This window comes from Aythya fuligula, chromosome 6 (assembly GCF_009819795.1).
Source record: "Aythya fuligula isolate bAytFul2 chromosome 6, bAytFul2.pri, whole genome shotgun sequence".
In the NCBI taxonomy this organism is placed as follows: domain Eukaryota; kingdom Metazoa; phylum Chordata; class Aves; order Anseriformes; family Anatidae; genus Aythya; species Aythya fuligula.
The window spans coordinates 10,208,182-10,229,634 of record NC_045564.1 but is presented as its reverse complement, the minus strand read 5'-3'; the positions used below and the strand labels follow the sequence as shown (position 1 = coordinate 10,229,634).

Below are 21,453 nucleotides of genomic sequence, written 5' to 3'. Positions count from 1 at the left end.
AGCTGGGTATAGAGTACCTGAGGTAGTTAGAAAAACCAAGGGCGGGGAGGGGAAGTGCTGAAATTATTTGGAGATGTCCCCATCTTGTCAGAGTCACGGGAGGGTAATACTTCTGCCCAGGAGGGTAGGGGCTGCCCTCGCCTGCTGCGAACAACCCGGCCCAGCTCAGCCCATCGGGGAGCCCTGCGCAGCCCACGCTGCTTTTGAGCAACAAACTCCAAGATCTGGGCAAAGCAGGTGAGGAAGCCGTCCCTCTGCCTGCTGTCTGTCAGCAGATCTGCCTGCCGACACAGGCTGGGTCTCTTGCAGGAGCTTTTCCTTATTGCATTGGAGATTTTTGCTTGGCATAAGGAAAACGTGCTCTTACAGTGCCCTGCTGTTGTAGAGAGAAAGCAAACGCATCGCGGGCTCGGCTGCTGGCAGACCCTGTTTCTGTGCTATTTTATGTTGCATAGGAAACTCCTTAAAGCCCCTGAGGAGAAACTAAGGTGCTATTTACTTCTTGTGGGGTCTGGTGAGGGTGACTGCTTCTGGGGACACAGTTTTGGGAAGAGGCAATGAGAGCTGTGAGGCTGTGCTGTGGGAGGACCATTCCCTCTGGAGGCTGCTGTGCCAGCACCGCTGGCCACCAAATGCCCACACACTGCCTGGAACATACCACTCACACCATGCTGTGCAGCATGAGCTGGCCAAATCACCCCACATGTGTCTCTTGGGGAGTTAATGTCACCTGCAGCTTCCTAGGAGCTTCATGGTGGAGGAATGAAGTCTAGAGCCACGAGCCTGCCTGGCAGCAAGGCCATGCAGCCCTTCTTGTGTGCTGCTACCAGCCTTTTAAAAAGTACTTTCCCCACACTTTTTTTTTTTTTTTTTTTTTTCCTTTTTCTGGTTCAACCTGAAAGAAAACAATCCTTAACAACTAACCTTTCAGTGGTAGCAGCATTCTGCTATAAAGCGACTTTGCACTTAAAATAAAGTAATTTTTCTGTGCAAAAATATTTCCCTCCTATGTAAAATATTTCAAGGCTCGGGGGCAGAAGGAAGGGTGGAGGTCGTTTAAAAGTCAGCTATAAAACACCAGGGGAAAGTATGGGCACTTGGTACCACAAATATTTAGCTCAATGGCACCAGCTTTATAGCAAAGGATATTTCCAAGTTCATCTGGAACTCAGCAGCCTTGAACAGCCCCATTCAAAGCCCTGTGAAATCAATGGCAACGAGCATTAAGTCACATAACACATCTGGAACATCTCTGTTGAGCTCAAGAGTAGATTTCAAATAGGAGAAACATTTTCTCTTTTCTTTTCTTCTTTTCTTTTTTTCCTTTTTTTTTTTTTTCTTGGTAAGGTGATAATATATAGATTACAACGATTCCCTCCCCTTTTCTGGCCTCCTCCCAGAGTACAAGCTTCTGGAGAGGAGCACCCAAGTAATTTGCTGCAATGGCAGGGCGAACCACTCCCACCACCCTCCCGCCTATCTCACCAGGCAGCAAGGAACTTCTGAACCCCAAACTTCCAGCTTCTTCCAGACACATCCTGCAGCACCCAGGTGGGATGAATCATTGGCCAAGCACCAGGGGCAGCGTCACTTCTTATGGTAAAAAATGGTACCCACGCATCTGAACACAGGCAATGAGCATCTCCCTGTCCACAGATGATAAAATGCATGTTTGCAGGTAGGCTACAAAAATAATAATAAAAAAAATAAACCAGAGAGGTCATATGGCCTGTGAACATACGGAGAAAAAAAAAAAAAAAAAAAAAAAAAAAAAAAAAGCTCCTTTCTGGTGTAAGATGCTTGCTGGGCTGAGGACATCCCAAGTTCATATGGTGCTCTACAAACAGTCGTGTCTGGGAGTTTGCCAAAACCTGACCACGGCAGTGGCACAGGGCATTCACTGTGCTTCGTCTTAAATACATATGTACATGAGTCACGTTCATCTCAAAAATGATAATTTAAAAGCAGTTTCTACAACATAAAAAACAGCAACAGCTTCCCTCCAAAGTGGTTACAACCTTTACTGCTCATTAAAAAAATTAGATTTTTATTTGTAAATGCTTAAAAAATGTGTTTTCTTTTGTGATCCCTCCCACTCCCCTCCCCACCCCTTGCCCCTTTTAAACTTCTTAGTAAGAAATAGTTTAACCAATATCAATTCCGTATGAAAAGCCATCCCTTCTGGATGCATTCCCATCAGAAGGAGGGTCATCTCCTGCTGATTTCCAGTCCTGCTGAGAACTTGCAAACTTTGGCCTCTTGAAACCTGGGGAGAGCAATCTCCACGTGTTTTTAAAATCAACCACTATAAAAAAGGGAAAAAACACAGAGAAATATGGACACCGACATCAAATGAGACGTGGACAAAAGTATCGCTGCAGGGAGCTGCGCTAGATGGCAAAATCCTCGTGGTCCTGTGGGCTGAAGGCAGCTGCCCGGAGGATGTCCAAGGAGTTGACGAGGATCAGGGTGCCGGTGAGATGCTTCCAGCGCTTGGTGATGGGGTTCTTCATCTTGTCCAGCCCCGTGTGCAGCTCCTGAATCACGTCACGGTAGCTGTCGCCCATCTGGCTGCTCCAGGTGAGGAGGAAGTCGTATGCGGGCTTCCACATGGCCTGTGGGGCAGAGGGTAGGAGAAAGCAGAGCTGAATGTGAAATCCAACCCTTTACCAGCCTGCCTCGGTGGCTGCCTTCCTCACGTCTGTGATTCAACATCCAGCACACAAGTGGTGCCATCCCCAGCATGCCCTGATCGCAGAACAAACATGTTCAAGGTGAAAATACGCCCCGGTTTCCCCCAGATCCTTCTAATTCCCCAAAGGCACACCAGAAAAACATGCAGGGGGTATAGTGACTGCAGGCAAAAACATGCTTGGGAAAGGCACAAGACCCTCAGAGACCGAGGCCCGTCTGCTCTCACCTCGCTGTCCACCACCCCGGTCTTGTCCCGGTGCGGGGCCTCGTAGGCATCCATCTGCTGCTTGGAGACCTTGGCGAGCTTCTCAGCCAGCTCCCTCCAGCGCTGGGCCACCTCCACGGCTGTGGTCAGCAGCACGAAGTCCTGGATCAGCCTGACGACCAGCCCCTGGCAGTCCATCTTCAGCAAGGCCTGTGGGACCACCACGAGGAAACAAGGAGACAGAGTCAGAGTGGGCCTGGAGAACCGCATAGGGAAGTCCCTCAAGAAGCCATCCCCAAATCCTCCCACCTCCTTTCTGGCTACAGTCGGTGAAATTAGGCCAACAGGCTCAACATTATGTTCAATGAGGCCTGTAGCTGGAGTTGGCCACCACCTCCTCAGCCTCATGTTCTGGGCCATCGCTCAAGGTCCTCAGACACCACGTAAGGAGGTTAAAGCAACTCAGGGCTGAGAAAAACAGAGGCCTTTAGCCAAGATAATTCATCCAGTGTGCTCCATGCTGCTTGCACCCAGAGGAGCAGTGCTCCTTGGTGCAGACAGCACAGGTACCTGAAGACTGCCCCGAGCACCTGGTGGCCATGGGCCAGCCACAACATTTTGGGGCAAGACCTGGGGCAAGATTTGCCTCAGGAGAGGGGCTGGGGTGAAACCCAGACAAAAGGCAAGGCCAGAGCACTGCAGGACCTGACCACACAGGTTGCATTGCTTGGGACGGGCTTGCTGTCTTCATGCGTCAGGTCAGAAACCACCTCCTTTCCTCATACGTTACTAGCCTACAAGTTGAGATTTTCTGCAGTTGGCTTTGAAGAGGTGGGGAGGAGAAACCGCTTCAGTCAGGGACACCCACAGCAGTAAACTTTCTAGGTACCAATAGCTTAGCCAGAAAGAAATGGACAGAGCAGGTCCAACTCCTATCTTCAGGTACCAAATCCCATCACTATCTGTTCAAAACACAAAGCAAGTTGCAACTGTGAAAACCCATGATGTAGCTGAGGAAAGGAAGGATTTAAATGGTGATTATCAGAGGACCAACAGATTCAGCATCCTCCGATGTGTGCCACAGCCAAATGTGGTGGAAGGGACAACAGCAACCTCAGGAGTAACCTGTATCCCTAAATAAATCCTCCTTTCAACCTTTAGTGTCCATGGAAATGTGTTTTACATTATGGAACAAGCATCCTTTTTAAAAAATAAACAAGCAAGCAAACAAACAAAAAGAACATCAAAACAATGCAAACAAACCCCAGACAATGCCTTGGGGGACAGTTTACCACCCAGAAAGGTTTGATCATCCCTCTCCCTCCATGCTGCCTGCCCCAGCACAGACTGCAGCCGTGCCTTTGCAGGTTTATCACGCGCTACAAAAAGGAGACACGTTTTCTAGCTGCTGCCTTTTCTTTTTGTTGAGTACCCTCTTTTTTTTCTTTGTTTTTGAGAGCTGGAGCTGCAGCGCCAGCAGAATCAGGATGGCAGCTCCAGGATGGCTGAAGACCAAGGGCACTGCTCAGCGTTTCAGCAGGGGATCTCACTAAGGATGCAAACCACAGCTTGGGGATAAAGAGGACAACCCCCTACGAATGATGTAGAACACCAGTAGGACACACCTGCTCAAGTGTTCCCACTGGAAACATCAGCAACACCTCCGCAGCAGCACAACGAGGTTATTAGAGAAGTCATGGATCTCAGAGGTCCAAGCAGGGCCTTCAAGCAAGCCCCAGCTGCTTTAGCTCTGAAGAAGAAGAGGGGTTAAATCCTCACATGTGTGGGTTTTCACAGGGACAGTAACAAACAGCTGGGGGAAGATGGTAACATCTGAAACCACTCCAGCAATTTGCAAAGCAAATATATGTTGATTCCCTTATCTGTTTCCAGCTTACACAAAGCAAAGCTGGGCTTGAATCTAATTACCGCTGTGCACCAGCATTTGCTTCTCCAGCAAAGTGCTTACACATTTCCTCTCCACAAAGTGCTAAGAGAAGTAATAAGACCTCTTGTTAAGTAAGTAAAATACATTATAAGAGAGCTTTTTTTTTTTTTTTTTTTTAAATGGGCACAAGCATTTAGATCTCTCATCTCTGCCGCACTTCTAAGCACCTCTGCAGATTGCTCTAGGCCCAGCTCCCCAGCAGTGGTATCGTATCATGCAGCCAACAGATTCACGCCCCTTTCCACTTGAAGAAGAGGATTCAGATGGTCCTAAAGAGGCACAGATTTAGGATCATGCTCTGGGGTCTTCTCTCAGAGGCTGCCCATCAGCAGGTATGAACCATTAGAAATCAGATGAGACAGGCACCTTGTCCTCTGTGCTCCTCTGGTCACCTGTGGTGGAGTTTGCCGCTGCAGTTCTGCTGTAATCAGCTGGCCCTGGCCCTGGGGAGATGCATCCGGCTGATATTTCTCAGCCATAAAGTCCTTGGGAGAAACACACTCTGCTTCCCCATGGACATGGGAAAAGACAGTAATAGCAGGGGAGAAAAAGGCAGAAGACGTGTTTTTTTCTCACTCATCTTCCCCAGGAACAGAGAGGGTATTCCCAAGGTTACCACAGAGCTGGCACCAAGGTGGTAAATCCTCCCTACAGATGTCTTTGAAACCTGCAGACCCCTGCAAGCCGTCACCCGGCTTCCGAGGCAAGGCTGGGCACAGAAACCAGCCAGACCCATTGAAATTTGTGTTTACAGGCAGCCCGATCACCAGTGTCCAAAACAACGAGGTTTCTCGAAATGATGGGAGGAGAGGAGTGATGTGCTATGAAATGATACACTCAAAGCCACGGTTTTGAAAGAGGCAAAGTCGCTCCCCTCAGCTCAGCACATTAACTCGGAAACCTACTGATAACCACAGAAACGCCTTCTCCCTTCGCTGTGCCTCTGGAATTTCAGCTGGGAGGCTCGACCTGTAAATCACGAGCACCGGGCGAGCTGGGGAAAACACAGGGCAAGGAGGAGAGGCGAGGGCAGATGGAGGGCTGCAGCCAGACAAACATATTTATGACAGGCAGGCACGGGGCTCTGCTGCAAGCCCTTGCTGCCCAGCCAGGATTAGCAGGGTTTACAGCAGACTTAATCCTCCAGCAGGCGCTTTTGGGATTATGCTACCACTTCTTTCCATCCTCCTCCTCTCTCAGCCTGAACAGACCTCCCCGGACAGCTGGAGGGACACAGCTGGCTGCTGTCTCCCCATCCCGGTCTCCTCGGTACCCGGCGATGCTCCCTGCTGTGCCCTGACCTGGGCTGTGCTATTTTTTAACACTGCTTTAAAGCTGCGCGGTGTCAGCGCTCGCCAAGGCGTTTATTAACCTCGGAGAGGCCTCGAGCCTGCTCCACCAGCCGAGCGCGCGGCGTAGCAAAGGAGATGGTTTGATATTCAAATTCCAGTTCAAAGCAGAGGAGCCTATGCTTAAAATGCATCCAGGGGAGGCTGAATTTGCATCCCGGCTCTGAAATGCAGAATCCCATTTCCAATCCTCTAATCACGGCAAGCAGCATCTAAGCAAACAGGCAGCAGGGAGCCCCGAGGGGGTTTCAGCACAAAAGCTGAGGAAGGAGCTACGAAGTGGTGGCTCTCCTTGGCTGAAAATATGAGTGTGTTGCCTGCGTGCCCCTTTCTGCTCCCCCAATTTCACTTATTCTTATAGAGGAAAAGAAAAAAAAAGTCAAACCAGCCCTGAAGACTGACTGCAGATGCATTGGGGACACCCATCACCTCACAGTCCCTCCTGCAGCTCACCCCGTGAGCACCCAGCCCTGCCCTCACCCACAAACTCTCAGCCCAAAGCACGCGGCTCCAGAGGAGCCATGGGGACTTTGGGTGCATTATTTCCTTCCCCCTCCTTGGCCAAACTGAGGGTAAAACCCTTTCTCCTTTGCCCCAGAAGTGGGAAGCATCACCGAGTTCACTCGTGCCTGCCAAGTGCAGTGCAAGCCCCAGAAGGAAGCGGTGATGGAAATGGAGTTTTTAAATTAGTTAATGATTTTTTAAACAGCATTTAAATTAGAAAGCACCCTGGAGGGTCCAAGTGTTATCACGCATTAATCACTGCCTGAAACGGCTGGAAGGTATCTGGCAGGGGAAGCGTAGATGTGGTTACAGCAAGCAGTAATATTTAGTGTCCCATTAACCACCGCGGGAACGTGCAACGGGGCCGGGATGGGGCCAACAGGGGATGCCTGGGGAGGGGGCACCAGCAGCGGGGCCACATCGTGTAGCCCCAGGCCAGGTCAGATTTTTGGCCTGAGGGAGCCAACTCTGCACTGGTGCCCCTCTAAATAACCCAAATAAGCCTGGCTTCAGGCACTGAACATCCCTTACATTTAGTTGCACCGCGGGTACAACTGCAGGAGACTTTTTTTTTGCAGGAGCAAAATTGCACAGGAGCAGGAACAGAGACAGCAGTGGGCAGGCACAGGGCTCTGAAACTCTGAGGACCAGGAAGGCACTAACAACCCCCTGCCAAGCCCAGCAAATAAAAGCGGGTTGTCTTGGTCTGTCTGGAGAGCAAGGAACCTGCAGGAAGGTCACAGCCAGCACCTGTGCCTCTTCTCTCCTGTAACCTTGCTCTTGGTGAAAGCATTTTCCCTGCCAGCTATGTTTGAGGGAACACTTTTCTTTTGTTCTGCAAGCATCACCTGGGCCAGACACTGAACTAAAAAAGAAGTAATTAGAGCATCTTTTTCTTTTTTTTTTTATTGTCTGAGGGAGGAAGGTAACTCTCTGGGGAAGGAGGAGCAGAGCACTGCAGCTGGGAGGCATGGGTAGTGTTTCTGCAGCTTTTTATTACTTGCTAGGGGTGCAGGGCAATATTTATAACTTCTGTGTATGAAAAGCAGCTTTTGATGGCATCTTGCAAGCTGTCCCTCCTCCTGTGCTGATTCTGTAGGAGAAGCCACATCCTACAGAAACATCCCCACCAATGTCACTACGGCACCAGGTAAGATCCCCCGAAGGCAGAAGGGACGTAGAAAAGAAAAAAAAAAAAAAGAAGAAAAGAGAAAGGCAGGAAGGTGGTTTTACCTCAGACCCACATGCTTGCAAGGACTACCAGCAGCCAGTAGATTGCTGCAGGACACAGCTGCGGTCACAGCAAATGCAGAGAATAAAATGGGGGGGGAAACATCTTTGTCCTGTGTTAATGTTCGAAGTAGTCTGGAGAAGAAAAAGCTCACAGGTTCTGCAGCTCTCCGTGAACATGCCTACTGGCATTTTTAGCAGACCAGTGCTTTTCCTCAAAAGAAGCATTTGTTGGGAAGGGTGGTAAAAGTGACAGTGTATCAAAAACCCAGAGAGAGGGAAATGCTGCATCTCCCCACAGGTTTAACTCCAGCTCCAAGGACCGGGCAGAGCACTCACTGCATGGCAAGTCAGGTCAAGTTTCTCAAATGAAACCTGGCATGGCTCTCTGCGGCAGCCTGAGTGCATTTGATCACACCGTGGTATGTGACTTAACGTTTTCAAAACCACGCAAAGCCTTTTCCTGAAACCTGTGAATCTTCTGGGACTCCAAAGGGTTGGAAACGCGATGGAGTGAGCACCTGCCTGCTGGGCTGCTGCCACTGACCACAGGGATGCTTCTGGTGTGTGTGGGAAGCACGTCACTGTAAAGCTTTTCCGTGGAGAGGGGAGGGAACGCAGGTCTCTTCTCATCAGTAGCAGCCAGGTCTGGCAGCACAGGTGACTTGCTTGTCTCAAGGCCCAGAGAGGTTTTTGGAGACAGAACCTGCTCCCTGCTGGGGCACGGCTTGGAAACAAGGCTTACCGAGGAGTACAACGAGCACCTGAAACTGGAGCACAGCCCAAGCATCCCTGCTGCTCCAGGCAGGGAATGCTGTCTGTAGTGGGTGGTGAAGGGCACACCACAACCCTGATCCCACTGAGCACCCGGCCTGGCCCTGCACAGCCTTTCTGAGCAGCAGCAGGCACAAGCTCGGAGAATTTTGCAGATCTGGGGCTTTGATTCCTACAGGCTTTGTTAGTGAGATGATCTGAGGGCTGTCTGGTTTTGATGGGCAGCGAGGGAGGAAGGGAGAGGTAGGTTTCTCCTTCCGATGCGATGACTAACTTCTGAACAATTCACTTACCCTCACTTACCTTCACACACTGCTGCTTCTGCTAGATTAAAAAAATAAATGCAGATTATTTATTAACTAGTCCTCATGACAGGGCTTTTCCATGCTTGGCTACTGGCGTATGGCTTTGCCAGGGCGATTTTGTGTACTCAACACTGAAGCCAGATAAGGGTGCTTACCACTTCTCTCTTCACAGTCCCTTTGAGATGAGACAATCAACTCTAACATGAAATGCCCCGATCAGTTTTTAATCCAACCAGTTCTCGCCGGCAGACGCCAGAAAGCAAGTCCATTTGTTGCAAATAAAATGAGATTGAAACGCAGCAAAACACATTACTGCTCAGTTGTCATCCCCCGAAACATCTATTTCATTTCTTTTGTTTTTTAAATCATGCTCGCTGTTATTTCTTTGCAAGCTAAGGAAGTCTGACAGCAGCAAGGGGCTTAGAAGAAGCACAGCCTTGCTTCAGGAACAGGGCTCAGCCTTTACCAACAGGCTCACAAAGATCTTGCACGGAATAGGAAACAGAGCCAATGTTCAGGATTAATCTCCACTCAGCCAAGGAAAATAAAACCAGCTCTGGGACTCTGCATGAGATGCATCCCTTTGGGAGCGGTATGTTTTCTGGCAGCTTATGGCCCTCCCCTTGAGTTAGTTGCTCTGTGAGCACCCAGAGAGCCTTGTATTTTTTCTCCATCTCCCCAGTTAGGCCTGGCACAGCTTTTCCATGACCTGCAGACTGTCTGTGACCCTTGGAGACAAAGGGAATAGATGAAAGAAATGCTGACATGTTTGCCAGCCAGTAAAGCAAACAGCACAAAGCCCGAGGAAGTACTCAGCAAGAGGAGCACACATTTCACCCCATCAGCCACGGAGGTGAACGATGAAAGATGCAAAGCCTCCTTTGGAGGAACCCTGGGGCCAGGCAGCAGCTTCGGCTGTCACCTCCACCCACCAGGGCTGACCTCCAGCCCTTCAGCCTTCAACTTGCCAGGCTCCTCTGGGGAGGGCAACGCTGCTTTTTAATATCCTCGCCCGAAATGAACGAGTGCAAAGAGAGCTCCAGCGATCAGTCTAATTGCCCTGTAACAGGCGTGAGTCACAGACTGTTGGAAACGATCTTCCCATTTTCCACAATGACACCAACACTCAGACAGAGCTTCTTATAAAGAGTTATTAATTGTGCTGTGCTGTTAGGCAGAGGAAGTACATCCACAACTCATCCGCCCTGCGCTCCCCAGAAAAAATTTCCATGAGTAATGAAGGGCTCCATGCTCGTCATGATGCCTTACACCTAATGCTCGATCCTCACATTTCCCCGTTCTTATTAAAGGGATGTTGGGATACGAAAGACTTCATTTAGCTGCAGCCCTCTTTACCCAGGTTGCCTGCTCATAATTTTATTTTGCATGCTGCATGTTCCTGCCCTACTGCCTGTCCACATCATTGCCGAGCAAAGCTTTTGCTATTTATTCCTTAATTAAATTGGCATTTTAAAACACATGATTCACTGTAACTCAGTTATCTGCTTCTCCAAGACAGACTGTTGAGACGTGAGAGCTGAAATCTCTTCTAGACACAAAGTCCTGCATTTTCTTTGGCCCACTTCCTACAGAACGCTAGAAGCTGTTATCATGAAGACGATTTCTCACAAGAAACTTTCTAACAGCATCCTAGAAATACTTGCAGATGGCACTTCCCCAAACTCCTGCAGAAGCTGTCAGGACAGAAGCAAGCCAGGCATTCTGGACGATTTGCAAACACAGCTGAACATAAAGCACCCCAATACAGAAGTGCCCTTGGATTAGCTGTTACTCAAGGAGAGGAGAAGCAGACATAGCCAGACATTGTTATAGAGTAATTTTAGGTTGTTTCATAAACATAAAGTCGCAGCACCCATTCTCAGAGCAGCCATAAAACCCCTCTCTGGCATGCTTTGATGAATTTGATTCAATATAAACACACACAGCCTGAGAGGTGGTTTGCCTACCACGCACCATACAGGAAAACTGTTTGTTTCTTGTCTTTTTCCAGTTTTCCACACCCTCATCAGTGTTGCCATGAAAGCCAGGAGCTCATGCACGATCATCACTTTGCCAGCAGCTCTCGGGTAACTCTTTGAGAGGCACATCTTTTAGCCATCACCAAAGGCTATGCAGATATCCAGCAGCAAGGCCCAGCGCCACGAAAGCACTGGATCAAAATCACCTTGATTTTGAGGGCCTTCAGACTAGCCAGGTCCCAAAGCAAGCCTGTTTGCTTCCCTCACACTGTACGTACATGCAGGTTCTCACCCAGTGCTTCCCTCATGTACAGCCACGATCCCATTAGCCTGTCAATGCACGTTACCACATGCCTGAATTCCCATCCGGCTACGCCGAGCAGCCTGCGGAGGGCCTTTAAAATGCACTTCATTCTTCACAGACTGTATTAGGAAACCTGAGCTCCCACTCACCCTAACCACTCGGACTATGCCACGGAGAATTAAGATGCCCTTGGCAACCCTTGGACTCACCGTCATCAGCTCCTTCTGGAAAGATTTCCTGTCCTTGTTCTCTGTGTTGTTGCAGTCTTCCTTCAGCTTCTCCAGCACGGAGGCCACACGCTCTGGCTCGCTGTCCAGCTCTGCTCGGCAGAAAAATGTGAGTGGCAAGTTCAAATACCCCAGTGCATCAGCAAAGGACCGCCAGCTGTTGAGGTTCTCCATGAGCAGAGTCCTCACGGAGGCGTAGATGTAGGTCAGGAATTTGCAGGGCCTCAGGATTTGCTCGAGCAACAGGCTGGTGGTGAGATCAGGCCCAGAGAAGTAGCTGGGTTTGACCTTTCCAACCACCAGCACGTTTTTGGTGTGCACAAGGCCTATCTTGCCCTGGTAGTAGCCAATATACCACTCTTTTGTCCACAGCTGCCCCTTCAACCTGATCTTCTCCTCACTGAGGAGGCCTATGACATCTCCTTTCTTGTACTCCAGCAAATAGTGGTTCTTGCTTTGCCGCACCACTGTTTTCAGCAGTTTGCCATACTTCAAGCTCAGCACTGGCCGGTCCTGAAAAACTGGATACTTGGCAGTGGCAGCCAGAGGTGAAAGGATGATCTTTCCAACCTCATTCTTCTTAAGGAACCGCCTCTGCCCTGTCGGTTTGATGGCACTTTTAGGAGGTGGCTGGGGTGTCTGGACGCAGAACTGGGTCAAAATGGCATCCTTGTCGTCCTTGACCTGTATCCTTAGTGTGAAGTCTGAGAGCTCATTGGGGTCATGGGAGGTGATGGGGAAGATGAGGCGGCTGACCTTGCCCAGCTTCATCTGGAAGCCTCGCACAATTTTGGCTTGCTCGCTAGCTTTCACCTCGTAGTTGGTCATGTTGGAGAACATGCAGAGCTTGAGGTCCTGAGGCCGGGACAGAGCAAACTGGTGCTTACCCCAGAGCTGCAGGGCAACCGGAGCCGGGCTGTGAGACTGCCTCGTGACCTCGTTCACTAGGAGAGTCTTGGGTGCACATTCATGCCCAAACACAGCCACAACTGTTTTAAAGGAAGGGTGAATATGTTTTGGGCCATAGACACCAACCGTGATCTTCTTGCTGATGTAATCCCAAACAGTGTAAGGGTAGAGGATGTTCTGCCCTTGAGCTACGGCCGCAATGTACATGCAAGGCTCTAGGTTCTCCAGCTGCACCTGTATCGTGTCCCCATATGCATAGCTCAGCTGCATGGGTGTGTATGGCCCCTCTTTCATGTCGCTCCGTAGGCACTGCAGTCCTACCAGACTCTTGCTCATGATGTCGTTCTTGACCTCTGCTGACACCTTCATCTCCAGAATAATAAATGTTTTCACCTCCATGTTGCTGAGTTTGATCTGCAGGACGGGGCTGATGGTGCTGCACTTGTCACTGTTCAGCTCCAGTGGTGGATCTAGCATAGCTTTCATGGAGATCTGTTGCGTTTCCCCAGGGCACACATGACCCTCTGGCACATGGATGCTGATGTTGGTGTCTGGAAGCTGAACAGCTCCACCAGAGCTGTCCAGTTTGCAGACAATATTGGTCTCCACAGGTTGTGTCTGACCCCAGCCAGGATTTTGGCCAAGCAAATCCAAGTCGTGGCAAGACCGAGCCAGCTTCCTGTGGTTCAACCACGCGGTTCTAAAATCTTCCCGGCTCTGGAATTGCTCGGGGGTGGGAGACTTCAAACCGTTGAAGAAACCTGACGATGCTGGAGTATCTGACTTCGCTTGAAGAACAGACAGTTCAGACAAACTGTAAGAGCGTTTACTTCTGAAGAAGGGATTGTCCCTTTTCATGGGCTGTTCCAGGTCCAGCCTGTTTGTGGATGGAAATTCATCAAAAATATTACCCATGCTGCTATTAGCGACTGAGCTAGAAACTGTTGAAGTAGGAGGCCCTGTGTCAAAGAGCAACAAGTCAACAGACATTTTAGAGTTGGGCTCTCTGTCTGAGCTGGTCAATGTTTGTAAATTCCCATTCAGAAACGGGTTTGTCTGGACTCCGTTCAAGAAAGGGTTGTTGTTGTTGGTTTTCAGAGAGTCTCTTTTCACGTCAGTCCATTCTCCAAGCAGGTCTAACTCCTTGACCCCCTCGTCAGGGCTCTCCAGTAGATTGTCTATCATCCCGCTGTCCGTCAAGGAAGAGTTGCGGTAGTTTACAGGCTGGACGTAGGAAGAAGGGATGTAACCCATTTCTGTAGTATTGTGAGCGTACCACCACTCACCTCCTGATGTGTCTAAGACGTAAAGATGGTCCCCCTTGGAGAACTTCAAAGTGGTAAAGTTAGTCGGACAGTAATCTTTGATTGCTATTACTTCCTTTGCATTTCCAAAGGATGTGGGATTGTCAACCAGCAAGGCACTAGGAGAAGGCACTGCAAAACGAAGAAAAACAAAGCTGTAAGCAATCCACAAGAGTCATAAGGTACTTAAAATAATTTCTTTCAGGTAAGCAATCTGCACTACTTTATGCAGTAAAGCCAAGGTAGTTTTATAGCATCTCAAACTTATGTTTGTGTTGTTTTTTTTTCCTCTAAAATTTTTAAACAAGACTTTTCCCTTTACTATTTCTGATAAATTCATGCTGCAGAAAAGAATGCCTTCCCCAGAGTAATGGGCATCAACACCGCTGGAAAGAGCAGCAGGAGTTGAGACAGGAAAAGCAGCAATTTGTTACCCTCCTGTGGGAGCAAGGCCTGGGCAGAGAAAGCAGGTCTCCCGGTGCAGTCAAGTGTCTTAGCAACAAGCCTCCCCCTTGATTCAGGACCTCATTCAGTTGCTTCTAGAAGAGACAGCCTCTAAATTCACGGATGAATGATGCACAAAAAGGTGTGTTGGAGGAAGTTTCAAGGGAGTCAGAGCCCCTTCTTACCAGCTATCTCTTTTGCCAAGCACATCCAGATCTAAGCTCCTGAGGGTGCATGCTACAATAGCAGACACCCCCCTAAATTTTCACATTTAGAACAACAGAAGTTAATTTTGAAAGGAGTTCTCAGTGACGTGCCTAATGGGAAGAATTTACATGATCCTTCACAGCCACTATTCTACAAATTTGGTCAGCGGTATCCCACTGTCTTTGGCCACCAGCTCTGTAGCAAACCCATTTTTCATTCTCCATGCAAATAGTTAGCAGCGCTGCTGAAGGTGAATACCTCTTCTACAAACAGATTACATGGTAACTCAGGGCAATGTTCAGGGACTAGAAATGTTTTCACTCTTCCACAACCCCTCTGCTGCATGTGTGAAATATCTGATGTTTCAGGGTAAGAAGCAACCAAGGGTACCCACTAAGAGCACCTCATAGTCCTCTTTTTTCATGTCACACCACCCAAAAAATCAGCACCTCATTCCTCATACACAGCACTTATATTTCAAAGCTCCTCAGAAAAACAACTCCTTTTCCAAACAAAGTCATGTTATTCGAACCAGCAGAAACAAACACAGTATTGACCTCCCACGGCACTGGCACTGACCAAGCAGCATCTCCAATCTCCCTTTCAGCAATGTTGAGCAGCAGGTCCAGCTGCAAGTTGTTTTGCTAGTATTATCTGATCCCAATTGCAAACAAAACAGTTCAATTAACACTACGCATGTTCACACTGTCACTGTATTTATTGGTTTTGGTCTCACATTTAGGACATACTTCTGCTAAGAATCACAAGAAATAAGCTGGAGATAATGTTATATCAGTATTCATATGTCCATTATCTCGTGAGACAGACCCAAAAATAACAATACCATGAGGGAGAGAGGGAAAAGAGATGGATTTTCTCAAATACAGAGCAGCAAGCAAACTGGGAAACCATCTGCTACAATAGGCTTGAGAGCTCTCTGGGGGGAAAAGGGGGATTTAAGAAAGACAGGAAGCCCCTAAAATCCCAGAGACAAAGCGACAGCAGAACAGACTGCTCATCCCTCCGGGCACTACCTGCAGGCAAGCAGCACTTCTTGGACAAAAACTACGAGAAAAGGGAAAACACAGAATGTCAGAATGCCTGACAGCCTTACATAAAACATGGAAATCAAAAAAATAGGCTCGGTACAGCCATGGCACAATTCACAATACCACTATTGAAATACATAGCAACTGAGGAGCAAAGAACAGCGTTTAGTTATAAGGACTTTAGGATTCAGATATTGGAAAAAGAAGAGTTTGTACTAACTAAATTAATTCATCATTAACTCACTTCCCCCGCCCAACCTCCGCCAGCAGGTAAGGCAAGTTGTGAGGACATTTATTCAGTGTTAAACTATATATAAACTCTGCACTGAAACTATTTTGCCACCCTGGCAGGAAGTGGCTGTTAATTTAGCTCTAACAGCCCGAGCTGTTTGCTGGAGAGAAGCATGGTGCAGGGCTACCTGTGGCTGCTCCCTGGGGATGCTCCTGGTCCTGCGGCCAGCCCACACGGTGCCACTGGTAAAAGCAATGTTTTTCTAGAAAGCAGCATCTCTCCTTGGTGCTTTGAAGAGGCACCTTGGCTTGGGCCACTTAATCTTGCCAGGACCATGTTGTTTGAAGTGCTGATGCAAAGCCAAGCCCCAGGACACGGTTTCACTTCTGCTGAAACCACCCGCATCCGCAGAGCTGCCGGGAACACGCTTCCAAACGCTTCTTGAACTGTGGCCTTGAATGCCATGAGGCCTCCCCTCAGCCTGCTCTGCTCGGGGCTGAGCAAACCAAGGGACCTCAGCCACTCCTCAAATGTCTTGCCCTCTAGACCCTTCCCCATCTTTGTATCCCTCCTTTGGACACTCTCCAATAGTTTTATGTCTTTTTTATGCTGCGATGCCTCAAACTGCACACAGCGCTCACGGGGAGGCCGCACCAGTGCAGAGCGGAGCAGGACAATCACTTCCCTCATGAGAATGAGTAATGAGTAATAGGATGTGAGTAATTCCTATTTTCATATTAAAAACAAACTAATGCAAGAGCGTTTGATGTTCTGGTCTCTTCTTGCCCCTTGTGCAAAAACAATCACTTTTGTGCATGTCTATTTTTAAAGACCCTCAGCACCTACTAACTTCTACCTCCACCTGGAGTTACTTCTTGGGATCCATCTAATTTCTCATCTGAATGCAACTATTAGGCTAGGTAAAGTAAATAAAGTTAAAAAAAAATGACAAAAGGAAACAAAAGGATTACACAAACAACCTGTTCTGGGGAAGGGAAAACAACCCTTGTTGTTTTTTGCAATTGCCTTGTCACTGGCTTTGTCTTGTGAAGCCATTTCTTCTCCTGCGTGTGACAAGGTGGCCCCAGGTCAATACATGTCCCGTCCCGGGGGGCTGTGACCCCTGCTGGCCCACTGGGCCCCCGCACCTTTGACGTCGCACAGGCTGCTTTCTGAGAAGCCATCGCTGAGGTCAATGAGTGTCCCCTCCGACTTGCAGCGTGGCAGGGCGCTGGAGTTGGCCGCCCGGATCCTCTGCGCCGCCATCTCGAGCCCGCCGAGACGCCCAGGGCTGGGGGCTGCTAGGTGGTCATGGCCTCTCTGCGGACCCCGCTGTCACCACAGCGCCCTGGGGAAGCAGCCTGCAGACAAAAACAAAGCCCAGCACGTTAGCAAAGCCTCCACCTCTCGGCACGACACCCACACGGCGCACCTTGCAAGACACGAGCTTAACACGTGCCACAGCTTCAGCCTCAGGCTGACTCAGGGCAGCTGCATCTCCCTTTCCCATTTGCTTATCAAAAAAGCACTCCAGGGAAAAAGCCATCATCTCTCCGCACCTGCATGCCAACCCTACAGTGCTGATTCAGGAGAACTTCCTCGTATCAGAGAATCACAGAAGGATCATAGAATCATAGAATCATAGAATATCCTGAGTTGGAAGGGACCCTTAAGGATCATCAAGTCCAACTCTCGACACCGCACAGGTCTACCCAAAAGTTCAGACCATGTGCCTAAGTGCACAGTCCAATCTCTTCTTAAGGATTTGATGAAGGTTGGAAGGGACCTCTGGAGGACACATGGTCCAACCCCCTGCTGAAGCAGCTTGCCCAGGACCATGTCCAGGGTCATATTGTCATATGCTTTAAGTCTCTGCTTTAAGAAGCTGCTCCCAAGGTGCCAGACACATCTCACAGGCATTGCACCGTCTGTGCACAGCCCTTCTCCCAGCCCTCCCCAATGGGATTGTCCAGAGACACAACCAGGCTGGGACAGCACCCACAAATGCAGACCTCTTCCTCTGCCACAAAGCCTGTTCTCCTCCACCACCTGGCTTCACACTGCTCTCCTCTTCCCTGATCTCTTACCCTTTCCCCATTTGACACACATCTATCGGACCCAAAGCGTAAATGGATTTCAGGGTGCTTAGAGCAAGTACAGAAAGCACCTTATCCTGCAAACAGCACAATGCTGCCCCAGGAGACTCCCTTACAAAGTCACCAAGCAACAAGACAATGACAAAAAGGCTGTGGCTGAGGTCTCAGGCAGTTTCTTTGAAAACTGTGCTCTCCAGCAGGGCAGTGCAGGGCAACACCAGCTGCCAAGCCATCACATGCAGCTCTGGGGCCATGCCCATGCCGCTGGCATCGCAGCTGGCCACGCGGAGGAGGTAATGGGGTGGCATTTCTACCCTCCCGCATGACTTGCTCAAGCCTGTGGAGCTGGTGGCTTATTAGAGTCACTCTCCTAAGTCACCTCAAAACCACATCCCCATGTGCTGGCTCTGGTATCCCACAGATGCTAGCGGATCCCGAGCAGCAGAGGACGAGGCTAAGCTTTCCTCTCCAGTGGCTTCTTGCAGAGTTTCCCGGCTGGTAAGTGGGTACTTGCCAGAGGTGCTTACTGCCATGGGATTTGGGGATTAACCCACATGGCAGAAAGCTCCAGCAGCCACTTTTTTTTTCTTTCCAGAAACACTTGCAAAAATACTCTACAGGGTTAAACAGTGTGGAAGAACAGACACATGGCTGCACTAGAGCCAAGGGAAAAATTAACCCATTTCCTGCTGCCTGCAGAACACGCCGGCCCTCTGACCACAAACACGGTGGCTGATGCAAGCACTGGCAATCCCTACGCTGGTGTCACCAGGGCTGCTCCGGAGCTTGGAGGGTGGCCAGGAAGGCCAGGAGCTACAGAGCACCACCAGCTCTGAACAGAAAGCCCTCCGCAATCAAAAGCTCTAACCAAATCCAAATTCCCTTCCTCGAGCTCAGCAACCCAAAGGGCTTTTAATCCCCTCCTAACATTGTTCTCCCTTCCTCCCCGCCCCATACGAGTTTTTTCCCTTGCTTGCAAACCAGATCAAGCAGAAAATAACTCCCAAACCCAAATTCCTCAGACGGTAGAGCTCTGCTGGGAATATGGAGATAAAGGAAACACGAAGGCAAGCAACTGCCGGGGCTGCAGCTGGCTGCTATTACACCAGTGGGCAGGGTGAGGAGAAGCAAGCCCGGAAGGACTCGGTGCCCTTTTCTGGAATGCAGAAAGAGGAAATTTGCATCCCAGGCGGGAGAGTCTGAGCAGGAGATACTCCAGCCTGCTCGAGACACTTCAGAAGCCATCCCGGGGCTGGTATGCCAGGAATGCAGTTGGGGTAAGGATGCAGGAGGCTCCAGACTGAAAGGAAAGGGAGAACATTTCTGCAAACACTTTTCTCTTGGAGAAGAGTTGTTTGGGGTCCTGCTGGAGCACTCTGGAGGGAGAGGGGTTTGCACACCCTGGGTTCTGCCCCTGCAAACCCCACAGAAACTTGGTAGGGTCTTGTAGGGGTTCTGCTGCTGGGCTGCAGGGTTAAAGCCCTCTGGCTCCACACCGGCACAAGCTCCAGCTCTAGATGTGCAGCATCATCGTCACAGAAACACCTAAAGTGGCAAATTTTCCCCAATTTTAGCAATTCTCGCACACAATCCTCTTAAAAGCAAACAAAGAAAAGCCAGACTAAACAAACACTTTGACAGCCCAAAGGTTGTCCCTGCGTGGTGAGCACTGCACGAAGGCTTCTTGAGCAAGAAAGAAACCAGTCATAGATAAGTGGCTTTCCTGGGAATTAAAGTGTGAGCCATGAATACATTTTTAAATACCTGCTTGGTAGTCCAGTGCCAAATATTTTCAGTATCACCCACGAGCCTCGCAGTGCCTGGAATGTGCAGGGAGGGATGCTCCCCCTCCCCGTCTTCCCATAACCACTACATGGGAAGCTTTATGCTAAAGGGCTGTGCCAGATGTGATTGTGCGGAGAAACAGCTGGGAAAATAAGCCCTACATGCATCCCAAGTCTCGCAAGACAGCAAGAATGTACATTAAAAATGACTGATTATGAAAAGCCATTTCCTCTCCCTAATGCAGGATCTTGCTCTGGATGTAGCAACACACAGAAGGATGTGGGTGCACCCACCCCACTGCAACAATTTTTAGGGATTTTTTTAATGTTTTGGAGCTGACAGCTCCCAGGAGAGGAACAGGGCTGATTCTGAATGCAGAGCCAGGACATAACAAATCAGCAGGAATAAGCCTGCTCCTTCAAACCTGGACTAGGTGAGAATAAAAGGGGACAGGCTGGTGCTGGGTTGCCGTGGCAGGAATTGTTTGGAAGTCACTTCTATAGCCAGGGCTGAAACACAATGGGCTGCAAACTACTCTGAAAGCACTTTAAATACAGAATAGGACAAAAAAAACACAACACAGGTCCATCTGTTGTCCCACAGCAATAAACAGCATCCTTAATGAGTGAAGGAAAGGAAACGGGGGGCGAGTTAGTGAAGACCTTTTCCCCCTGTGTACGTCCCTGTCTGGCAGCACGCAGGGACGAGGCGAGGAGCCCACTGCGACCACTTCGCCCTGTGCAAGCGAGGAAGATGATGGTACCTCAACACACACCCAGCTCCAAAGCACCTTCATCCCCTTTTCGTGCCAGTTTGCTCCTCCCAGAAGGGAAAGGCAAAAAAATCCAATGCCAACCACCAGCACGAAAACGAGCTTGCTTTCCCCGTGCATGGCTCCTTGTGCTGACATCCCACAGGGTGACAGCAGCTGCTGCCTCCTCCCCACCCTGCCCGCTGGATTTCTGCGCCCGGGGGACATCACGAGCCTCTGGACTCACATCCTGTGACTCACCCCTCCGAGAATCAACACGGCGACTGGCGACGGCGACTCGCCGAGCAGACTCAGCTTTGCATCAGCCGGGGCTACAAATAAGTTTGGTCTGGTGGGGACAACACCCAGGCGGGGCAGGCAAACACCAGACCCTCACCACGCTCCTCTCCTCGCGGTTTCTCGGGGCTAATTACCTCCACGTGCTGTCCCAGGCCAGCAGGATCTCCTGGGTCTTGAATCAGAGCCATTTGGGGAATGCCTGCTCCCTGACCTCCCCCCTGTGGGACGTGGGGGCTCTGGTGGTGAGCGGGATGAGGAGCAGCATCGAGCCCCCGCTGGCAGCAGGGGACCAGGACCCAGGACGGGGAGACGCCGCTCCCTGCAGCGGATGCTGCTCCTTGTCGGGAGGGGTGGCTTAGCCCGGAAACCAAGCCCCAGCCCAGCCTGCTCCTGCTCCTCTGTGCTCTCCTCTCTGCTTTTTATCCACCCCACAGACCCCGGTGCCCAGCCTGATGGTGGCACGATGGGGACGGCAGCAGCGAGCCCCATCCTCCCCCCCGTTATAGCCCCATCGGTCACACCAAGCCGATACCGGAGGGATTAAAGTCCACGTCCACCTCTGGCTGCACACCGCGGTTATTTCTGCCATCAGCTGAGCCTCCCCGGCTCGGCACCTCTGTTTAAGCCTTATTCTCATGCTGGATTGACAAAGAGGCCCGTATCTTATCTAGGGAATTTAATCACCGCTGAACTATGAAGCAAAGGCATAGCACAGGCATCCCAGCCAGGCTAAACTGGATTAGTGCAGAAAAGCAATTTCGGGAAAAATCCTCATCGGCGGTCTAATCCCCACGTCTGCGGGCAGAGAAACACAATGACAGCTCGGAAGCACACAGAAGCCAAATCCTTGAGGGCAG

General features: G+C 49.9%; 1 protein-coding gene across 4 annotated transcripts in view; it reads right to left on the bottom strand.

The window, feature by feature from the left end:
* Nucleotides 1–2,086: 2,086 nt before the first annotated feature.
* The window catches only part of SH3BP4 (SH3 domain binding protein 4), a 35,650-nt gene continuing 16,283 nt past the window's right edge, over nucleotides 2,087–21,453 (bottom strand). For 3 of the 4 annotated variants that reach the window (XM_032190556.1, XM_032190558.1, XM_032190559.1), the window contains exons 2-5: nucleotides 16,813–17,025; nucleotides 11,502–13,864; nucleotides 2,921–3,109; nucleotides 2,087–2,615 (exon numbers count right to left, since the gene is read on the bottom strand). In XM_032190556.1, the coding sequence (XP_032046447.1) occupies nucleotides 2,391–2,615; nucleotides 2,921–3,109; nucleotides 11,502–13,864; nucleotides 16,813–16,930 (2,895 nt within the window). In that variant the 5' untranslated portion in view covers nucleotides 16,931–17,025 and the 3' untranslated portion in view covers nucleotides 2,087–2,390. Of the gene's footprint in view, nucleotides 2,616–2,920; nucleotides 3,110–11,501; nucleotides 13,865–16,812; nucleotides 17,026–20,730; nucleotides 20,794–21,453 lie in introns of those variants that run through there. The other variant, XM_032190557.1, reaches the window with a different exon arrangement.